The sequence below is a fragment of the Diospyros lotus genome, chromosome 6, assembly GCF_014633365.1.
Source record: "Diospyros lotus cultivar Yz01 chromosome 6, ASM1463336v1, whole genome shotgun sequence".
NCBI lineage: Eukaryota > Viridiplantae > Streptophyta > Magnoliopsida > Ericales > Ebenaceae > Diospyros > Diospyros lotus.
Genome location: NC_068343.1, coordinates 19,114,475 through 19,124,700, shown reverse-complemented (window position 1 = coordinate 19,124,700; position 10,226 = coordinate 19,114,475). Strand labels below are relative to the sequence as shown.

At 35.2% G+C, this 10,226-nt stretch overlaps 1 protein-coding gene across 1 annotated transcript; it reads left to right on the top strand.

The window, feature by feature from the left end:
• The first annotated feature begins 1,207 nt into the window (after positions 1–1,207).
• On the top strand, positions 1,208–3,159 carry LOC127804698 (ethylene-responsive transcription factor RAP2-4-like). Its single transcript, XM_052341636.1, has one exon. It carries the CDS (start codon positions 1,715–1,717, stop codon positions 2,843–2,845), a length of 1,131 nt encoding a protein of 376 aa, XP_052197596.1. The 5' UTR covers positions 1,208–1,714; the 3' UTR covers positions 2,846–3,159.
• Positions 3,160–10,226: the final 7,067 nt, after the last annotated feature.

Below are 10,226 nucleotides of genomic sequence, written 5' to 3'. Positions count from 1 at the left end.
TTTAATCGAAATAACTACACATAATTATAATTTATATATTTTTAAAAGTACCCCTAGTGAGCTTGTCCGAGTAAATCATACTAAAGATCACTAAATCTTAGTGTGTTTTTTATTTTATTCACTAAATTTTAATTTTTTTAATGTGATCATAAAAAGTTTAAAAAATTTTACAATATGATTATATATAAAATTTTCCAGCCACTCCATAACCAGAATGGGTGACGTGACGCTGATATGATAAATAATAAAAATATTATGTAATAATATTTTAATATAATAATATTATATATTAGCACGTAACACAATCTGATTGATTGTAATTGTACAATAATTTTTGTTATTTATCACATCAGCTAAAATTTTTTATCTGTGACTACATTGCAAAACTTTTTAAGATTCTGTGATCACATTTCAAATAATTAAAGTTTAATAACTAAAATAAAAAACACACCAAAATTTAGTAATTTTTGATATGATTTACCAAAGCTTCTCCATAATTTTTAAAGTTTAGTGATTTAGTTGGTATTTTTAAGGAACAGTGACTAATTTATCCTCATAATTAAAGTATAATAATTTATTTGATATTTTAATTTTTTAATATCAATTGTTATTAAGTTGGTTTTTGATATGATTTATGAGTATGTTTCATATATTTTATATGATCGTTCTTTTAAATTCGTTTCGATAAAGTGAGAATTTTTAATGAAGTTTAGTTTATAGTTGAAACGAAATGAAAATGAAATGAAATGAAATTATTTTTATAGTTATGGAAATAGTCCCACTTGGGATCTTTGGAATTGACGGCAACATAAATAAATGTTATCCTTTTGTTTGATTAAGGGGGCGTTTGGAGGGGTGCAACTGAAACACCGAATCCTATGCCTTATCAGTTTTCACTTTTCATCGCATCGACCCGAACAGAATATGGGACAAAAACTCGTATGTTAATTCCCGATTTTACCCCCAGGGGGGGTCGTCAGAGCCGACAAACAAGCCAATGACACAGAGACACGTGTGAGATGCTAAGCAACTGACACGTGGACGTCGCCTACAGGCCCGTCACGGGGGAGTCATTGTCCGATTGGCTGGCTTCAACAAGCAGCGATAATTAATAATTATTGTTAAATGGAAAAATGAATGAAGAGAGAGAAATGGTGGAGACGGGATCTAGAGAGAGAGAGCAGGTGGCAATGGCATGGCCGCTATATAAACCCAGAGAGGCCTCGCCTGCAATCCATGAGTGAAAGCCAAGGTGAAGTTACAGAGGAAAACTAGTGTGAATTTGATCGTTTCTCTCTTTCTGTTTACTCATCCCCCCTTCTCTACGTTCCCCGCTTCTCTGAATCCCTTTCTGTCATCGTCTGTCTTTCAAACTTGAAATTGATTTTGTGGGTTTGGTTTTCTTGATTTTGAGCACGCACAAGCACACAACGAAACAAACCCATCAGGGTGGTTTTGAAAGTCAGGTGATTCAGAATAGAGATCAGGTTCTTTTTTTTTTTTCTATTTCTATTTTGTCTTTCTATAACGTTTTAGATTTTCCTCTGATCCAAACAACGGAGAGGGTTGTTTTTCTGTCCCTCGGGTTGTTTCTGGTGTCCTTTAAGCCTGTTCTTGGATTTTGGTATAAGAAACAGGTCGGTGTTAAGGTGTTTCTTTCTCTTTGTTATATTTTGTGTTGGATCTTTGGTTTTTCTGATTTTCTTGAGAAGCCATGGCAGCAGCTATAGATTTATACAGTAGCAGCAGCAGCAGCAGCAATCCAGCTTTCTTAGATCCCTTTGGGGAGGAGTTGATGAAGGCACTTGAACCTTTTATGAAAGGTGACTCGTTCTTCTCCTCCTCCGGCGGCGCCGCATCTCCGGCATCTTCTCCTTCTGCAATTCCCCCATCCCCTTCCCCTTCCTCCTCCTTTTCTTCTTCTTCTTCTTCCCCTCCTCGCTCTACTTCCCCCCTCTCTCCTCCCTCTACCTCTTACTCTTCATCTTGCTACTCCCTTGATTCAGAGACCAACTGGTTCTCGACACCCCCTGTGTTTTGTCAAGGGTTCTCGAGCTATGATCAAATGGGTCTTGAGCAATCGGGTTCAGTCGGGCTCAACCCCCTCTGCCCATCTCAGATCCTCCAAATCCAAGCTCAAATCCAGCTCCAGCAACAGCAGGAACACTACTTAGATCCCGTGGTTGCCGCACCGTCATCGATCCGCAGGCAACAACAGAGTTTGACTGGCTTGCTTGGTCCAAAATCCATCCCGATGAAGCAGGTTGGGGCCTCATCAAAGCCGGCCAAGCTCTACCGCGGCGTGAGGCAGCGCCACTGGGGAAAATGGGTGGCCGAGATCAGACTCCCCAAGAATCGAACTCGGCTTTGGTTGGGCACCTTCGATACAGCGGAAGAAGCGGCCTTGGCTTACGACAAGGCGGCATACAAGCTCCGCGGAGACTTTGCCAGGCTCAATTTCCCCGGCCTCCGGCATCAATTGGGCCACCAGTTCGCGGATTTCAAGGCTCTGCATTCCTCAGTTGACGCAAAGCTCGAAGCCATTTGCCAGAGCTTGGCCAAGCATGGGAAGGTAGGGAAGGTCGGAAAACAGGACTCGATGCCAAAGGCCACTTCGAAGTCGCGGAATGCCTCTGACAATTCGTCAATCGTCGATCTGGGTAGCCCGGGAACGAGTGACGTGAAGGCAGAAGGTTCGCCGTTGCATTTCGACGAATCATCAGGCGGGTCCTCGCCGGAATCGGATATTACGTTCCTGGACTTCTCGGAGCCTTCATTGGACGAGTCGGAGAACTTCGCGTTGGAGAAGTTCCCATCTGTGGAGATAGATTGGTCGGCTCTCTAGCTTAATTCCTCTTTTTCAGTAGTGATCTCAGAAGTAGTAGGATCTCAGAGGTCGTGTCGTCGTCGGGTAGTAGCTTCTGCAAATGGAGTTTTTGACATTTGCCGAGGGGTCTAGGATAGGTGTCAGTTGGTGATCATCATCATCATGTAACTTATGATTTATGTTTTTGTCGTTGGTCTGGTGGGCGGCTAGTGTTTTTCAATCTAGCTTTGGCCAAAGATCAGTAATTTCAGGCGTCTCGTAGCTTTGCTTGCTTGTAATTATTTAATGAAGATTGTATAATAATGATAATAATAATAATGCGTTCTTCGTTATGTCGCGTGCTTGTGGTGTTCGAGTATTATTCTCGATTATCCATTTATGAACTTCATAAAATAAGTTGTTTGTGTAACGGTGCACAACACATTATAAATATCGGTAAATTCATTGTATATCTCTTATATTGATTAATCTCGGAAAATTTTAAAATTTTGTATTTTAATTATTAAAAATTATAAATATATATTTTTATCATTATAGAATATTACTGTATGTATGTGTTCCTTTGTGGATAAATTAGTTTGTTGTATTTTTTTAATAATTAAAAAATATGATATTTGATTTTTAATATATAAAATATTAATATTTTATTTTTTAATTATTAAAAATTATTATTTTATGTTATTATCTTGAAATACAAAAAATTGATGTAACTAACAGATAGCGATGAAAATTGTATTTTGTAATTGAAAATATTAGTTTTTTGAGTTAGTGATTTAGATATTTAGGTGTTTGGAATTTAGGATTTTTTTGGACAATTTAGTTTTTTTGATAAATTTTAATTTAATATTTTTTGTTGACTTGATTTTTTTTTACGACATAATAATTTTTATTTTCTAAGTATATATTTTACATGACATAAGTAATAATTTTATTTATTCTTAATTATGACTTAAAAGTAATAATTTTAAAAATTAAGATATAAAATTTTGATATTTTATATATTATGAATCAAATATTATATTTTTTAATTATTAACGGAGCGGAACAAATCAGTTAGTCTATTCAAATATTGTCAATCAATCATTCACATAGCGTGTTATTCGCATAAACGAACGCGTTCACACGCGCACTAATGTTCAGACATCATAAGGATTTAAAATAATAAATTTTAATAATTGATATACAAAATTGTAATATTTTATACATAAGAGATTAAATGTCATATTTTTTAATAATTGAAAAAATATCGTATGTATTAAGTCATTATAAAATTGAATAACATATTTTATGAAATAATAGCATAAAAAATAAATGAGATTTTATTCACACCAAGCAATTAAAAATAAGATTTTATCATTAAAAATAAATATTATTTTATCAATTTTGGGATAAATAACATTAAAAATATTGCTCTATGCACACCCAACAAAATAAAAATAATATTTTATTTTTATAGTGTAAATGCACCTTTGTCGTTTGGTTACTTTTATTCAACTTCGACAATTTTTGCCACCACACATAACAATAGAATGAAATGATCATTTCATTGTTGAAACCATAGAATGAAATGATCATTTTATTGCTAAATAGGTCCTAAATTTTTCCAAAATGGCTAGAACGCCCCTCCATAAGAAATTATGTTAATTGAAATTAATTAAGTCAAAATTATCCCTAATCCCTATTTAAATAAGTTAAATTTAATAAAAAAATAAAATTAAAAAATATTATCTATGGTTTGTGGGAATCCTATTCAATGCATTGGATGTATGTTCCTAATGCCATAACTTTTGTTTAAGCCTTGGATACCATGGAAATGTTTGAACAGGAATGAAAGAGTAATTTAGGTTTTAGATTTGAAACTAGTAAAGAAATAACAGAGAAAGAAAATATAAATTAAAACAAGGAAAAAGAAGAAAAGAAGAAGAAAAAGGACTTCCCATTGCCAAATTCATTATCAAAGCTTGGAATTAATAAATAGAAAAATACAAGTTGCGGGTTAATTATATATGGTGCAGTTAAAGATAAACAAATTGTGCCCCCATAGCTTAGATCAACTGGCAAAAGAGGAATTATTAGGGTGTTGCTCTTTAGGTCATCAGGTTTTGTGTTCGAGTCCTGATCAAGAGATACTTCAGCAGGTAAGAAGCGACCCTGAAAATGCAAAATACTTGCCGTCCTCACGTTTGCGGTTGTATTAAGGGTCGAAACCTATTTTCTGGATTTCCTAATTTACCTTTTCTGCTGAAATCGTGAAGTCGAATAGCGAGGGTGCTCGTGATAATGCGTTAACAAAAAAAAAGAAAAAGATAAACTAATTGTGTAAAAATCAAGAGTTTAAATAGTATTTCAAATGATAATTTTTATAAATCTGTAACTAAATTTTTGAATTGATTTTTAATTGAAGGTTGTTACAATCTTTCATCATTATTATCATGATTATTACAAATTTGTGACTGAATTTTGAATTAATTTGTAACGGAGGATCCTTACAAATCTATTGCCATCATTATCATGATTATTACAAATTTGTAAATGAATTTTGAATTGATTTTATCTTAAAGATTGTTACAAATCCATCACCACCATTTGGATGTTTCTTTACTTCAAAAATATAGTTGTTATACAATAAATTTTTATGTTACAAAATTGGTATTAAAATCACATGATCAGTCAAAAATTTACAACCTCTATAAATTTGTCCATTTTGTGTTTGAACACAACCCAAAAGCAATCTTTTTGGTCTTTCTCTCCGTTTCTCTTTTGTCAATTTTGAAACTTTTCCTTACCTATTTTTTGTCTCAAGTTTAATTATGATTCGACTGAGTACTTTTAAATTTGTTCTTGTGACCTCTTTTACAATTGCAAATATAAGAAAAGAGCTTGTTAAAACTTGGGAGGATAACCGTATAAACACCCTTTGCACCTTAAATAGAGCGACAATAAATCTTTTTTAAATTAGTGCTTGCACGTCTCAAGCTATCGGTGAACTTATTTTACAATAGTCTAAAGGATATTTATGGAGAATTCAACCACTGCTACTGCAGGTGTAGCCAATGTTGCTACCACTGCCACCACAACCACCGTTTCTTCCTCTACCCTTGTTGGACATTCTGTTTCGACTCCATTTGGTCCTTACAAGACCTTTCCTAACACCTCCAAAATTAAGGTATTTGGAGGCAACAATTTCAAACGTTAGCAAGAAAGAGCTTTTTCAACTTTAGATGTGCATGGAGATGGAGTTGCCTTTGTGGTATCGGTGAACTTCTTATTTTGCTATAGTTTAAAGGATATTTATGGAGAATTCAACTTGTAACATCTCGCATCGAGCGATAGGAAGGACCAGAACAACTTATCATGATGGGTCTATACGAACTTTCCAGGGAGGTCACTCATCTTTGGATTTCTCCAGGTCAAGCACGATTAACCCTGGAGTTCTTTGTCTGCATTCAGCCCAAAAGATATCCAGTTGGTGTTATTTCTTTTTTTACTTATCCTCGATATATACTATTCTCTTCTGGGCTCCCGGGGTATTACATTCTCCCCCTTTGAACACATGACGTTCTCGCAATGCGACATTACAACTGATCCTAAACCTTCTCCTCTTTGGAGGCTTCCATCCTAGAAGCCTGTCAGGATTCGCTCATTGATCAGGCTTCACGCCCCGGCGCCACTCCCTGCCCTCATTGGACCGCCTTCTTCAAGGGTCGGCTCTGATATCACCTGTAACATTCTGCATCGAGCGATAAGAAGGATCGAAATAACTTACCCTGATGGGCTTACGCGAACTTCCTAGGGGGGTCACCCATCATTAGATTTTTCCAAGTCAAGCACGCTTAACCCTGGAGTTCTTTACCTGCATTCAGCCTAAAAGGTATCTAACTGGTGTTATTTTCTTCCTTACTTATCCTCAATATATACTATTCTCCTATGGGCTCCCGGGGTATTACACAACCACTGCCACTGCTGGTGTCGCCAATGTTGCTGCCATTGCCACCACAACCACCGCTTCTTCTTCTACCCTTGTTGGACCTTCTGTTTCGACCCCATTTGCTCATCAGAAGACCTTTCCTAACACCTCCAAAATTAAGGTATTTGGAGGTAATAGTTTCAAACATTAGCAAGAAAGAGCTTTTTCAACTTTAGATGTGCGTGGAGATGGAGTTGCCTTTGTGCTAATGGAGCCAAAACCAAGTGAAGGAGCAATATTAAACATGGATCTATGGACACATGCAAACAACGTTTGTAGACATACCATTTTAAGTACTTTATCTAATGAACTTTTTTATGTCTATTGTTCATACAAATATGCCAATGAGATATAGGAGAACATGGTGAAGAAATTCACTACCAAAGATGTTGGTTAACAAAAATTCACAATTGGAAACTATTACAATTGGGAGATGACGGATGAAAAGGAGATCAATAATGGGAAAATCATTGAATATCACAAACTGATTGATGACCTCAAGGTAGAAAACATCACTTTACTTGAAGAATTTGTGGTTGGTATGTTGATAAAGAAGCTTCCTAATTCATGGAGTGATTACAAGCAATAACTAAAGCACAAGAGAAAGAGCATGAAGCTTGATAATCTAATTGTGCACATAATCATTGAAGATTGAAATCAAAAGCAAATGGAAAAGGAAAAAGGAAAGAAGATAGCTACAAAAGCAAACTTGATTTGAGACAAATCACGCAACAACAATTTTAATAAGAACAAGGAGGATGATAACATGAGATATGACCAAAAGCTTGGTTACAAGCCTAAACCTAATAACTTTAAGAAGAAAGGGAATTGTTTTGTACGTGGAAAACCAAGGAATCATGCACTCTAATGAAGGAAGAAAGTTAGGAACAATAATCCTCCCAAAGCCAAAGCCAACTTGGTACAATAATCCTCCCAAAGCCAAAGCCAACTTGGTTGATGGATATGACATTATTACTGCGATTGTTTTCCAAGCTCTCATGGTGTCTAATGTCAATAAATAGGTGGTAGACTTAAGTTTTACTAGGCATATCTAGGTTAATAAAAATGCTTTTACCTCCTATACTCGTATAGGGGATGGTGAAGAGCCAGTTTATTTGGGAGACTTTAGTATTGCAAATGTTCTTAGGAAAGACAAATTTCTTCTCAAGCTTACCTCTAGCAAGACATTAGCACTTAGTGATGTGGTCCATGCTTCAAACATGAGAGCAAATCCTATTTCTTTGGCACTCCTCGGGAAAGTTGGAGTGAAGCTATCTATTGAGTTTGACAAGATAGTCATGACTAAGAAGAATGTATTTGTTAGGAAGGGATATTGTAACCATGGCCTCTTTGTACTTAATGTTGCTAATAATGAGAATGTTTCTAGGTTTGCTTACTTGACTGATGTGATTGAATTGTGGCATGGTAGACTAGGTGATGTGAGCATATATACCTTATATTAAGAAAATGAACAAATTTGGGTTTGTTGGTCCTTTACGGTATGGCCACTCAAGAAGGGGGTGAATTGAGTGATTAATTTTTTTTTAATTTTAATAAATATTCTTGATTAATGATTTTATTGAAAAATATATATTTGATAAATGTAATAAATTATATTTAAGATAAATGTAAGTCACAAGATATAACAAAAATAAATACAATGAGATACAAGACAATTTATAGTGGTTTGGTGTCTTCACATACACTTAGTCCACTCTCCTAATATCTAACCATCTTTGGGATTTCATTAAATCAAAATTACCAAGGTTTTTACATTAGCTAATTTTAAAAACTAGATACACACCTAGATTATAATAGGTGCTAGACAACCAATACACCAAGGTTTTCTCCTTATCTTACATTGGAAACTAGATTTACCTAAATTTTAATGGATCTAGGAAACCCATACAATCCTCAATAACAATTTAAATGTTTACAAATAATTTGTCCACATTTGGACACAAATAAGCAATTAAGAATAAATTATAAAAGGCAATAATATTTAAATAAATAAATAAATTTGTAATTTCAAATGGAGAAGTTTGGATTTATCATAGATGTAACGCCCCGCTTTCCCGGGCGCGTTATAATTCGGACAATTCCGGGACAATTTTTTTTTTCTTTCAATCACTAAAGCTAAACCACATCATTCCTCAAATCTGTCCCAGAATTCCCATATATTAATCTCGAAAGAAAATCACTGTACACATCAAATACGGAAGTAAAGATTGAAACCTGATATCTTAACATTAATCGTAAATAAATTCAACATTCCTCAAAACGTTCAGAATCTAAAGTAATAAAACTTAAATACATGGGCTGTACAACATACATTTCACTCTTCATACACTCTCTCTGCTAAGTGCTGTTTCATGCCTCATTTATCTTCGAATCTGCTATAATCTCTACCTAGAACGTTTGAATATTCCAGGGGTAAAACCCAAGTTAGATGATGAATCATCTAAGTAATGGTACATAATGCTATATCATGTGTGTATGCAATGTCTTACCTCGTAGGTGTCAATTACACCCCTCATGCTACCTACCATTTTTGCGGCCCCCTTCTTTCGAAGTCGAGGTGTATGGGTGCACCATTGGTAAAGTAGCGGCGCCAGTTCGTACTCCCTACGGCCTCAAATGCGAGTGATCAATGATATTAACGTGTATTTATGCATTTCATAGTCATGTCATGTATGCAGTTTACGTGATGGATACATATCAGGGCATGTCAATATGATGAAAATATTTTCGAGGAACATAAATCACTTACAACTTAACCATTTTTCATAAAATTAACTTTAATTGGGGAGTACCACTTACATTCTCAAACTTATCTGGCTACCTCAATATCCGTGCCTTGCCTCGATTTGCGTGCCAACCTCAAAATTTGCACGAGTCTCTTCAACTTCAGCCTCAAAGTATCATAATCACCATAATTATTTAAATAAACATTAAAACCTATTTTTTCCATAATTTTTGGCATTTTCTATAATTTTCTCTCTATTTATTCCTATTTTTCCTCAATAAATCCAGATTAAATATTTCTAAAATATTTTCTCAAATATTTCAACGACAATTCATAAAATAATATTCCCGAGTTTCTAAAATTTTTTAAGAAATTTTACTCACCTTGACTTAGCCTCCGGCTTCCTCGGTATGCGTGCCATATTATTGAAATGCGTGCCCGAACCATTCTCTCGCCCAAAATCTCTGAAATATTAGTAAATATTAAAATCCTAATTTTTGAGATATTTCTAGGATTTACGACATTTATTTTTCATTTTCTTCCCATTTTTCTTTTCTTTTCTTTTCTTTTTCTTTTTTCTTCCCTTCTCCTTCCTCCGCGCAACCTGCACTTCCTGCGCCCAGCGCCTGCGGCCGCCGCCACTTCGCCCTTCGCTGGCCTCCACCCGGCCCTCCGTCGGTTGCCTC

Excerpts from the sequence above, each read along its gene's own strand:
- LOC127804698 (XM_052341636.1), top strand. The coding sequence starts at position 1,715 with ATGGCAGCAGCTATAGATTTATACAGTAGCAGCAGCAGCAGCAGCAAT.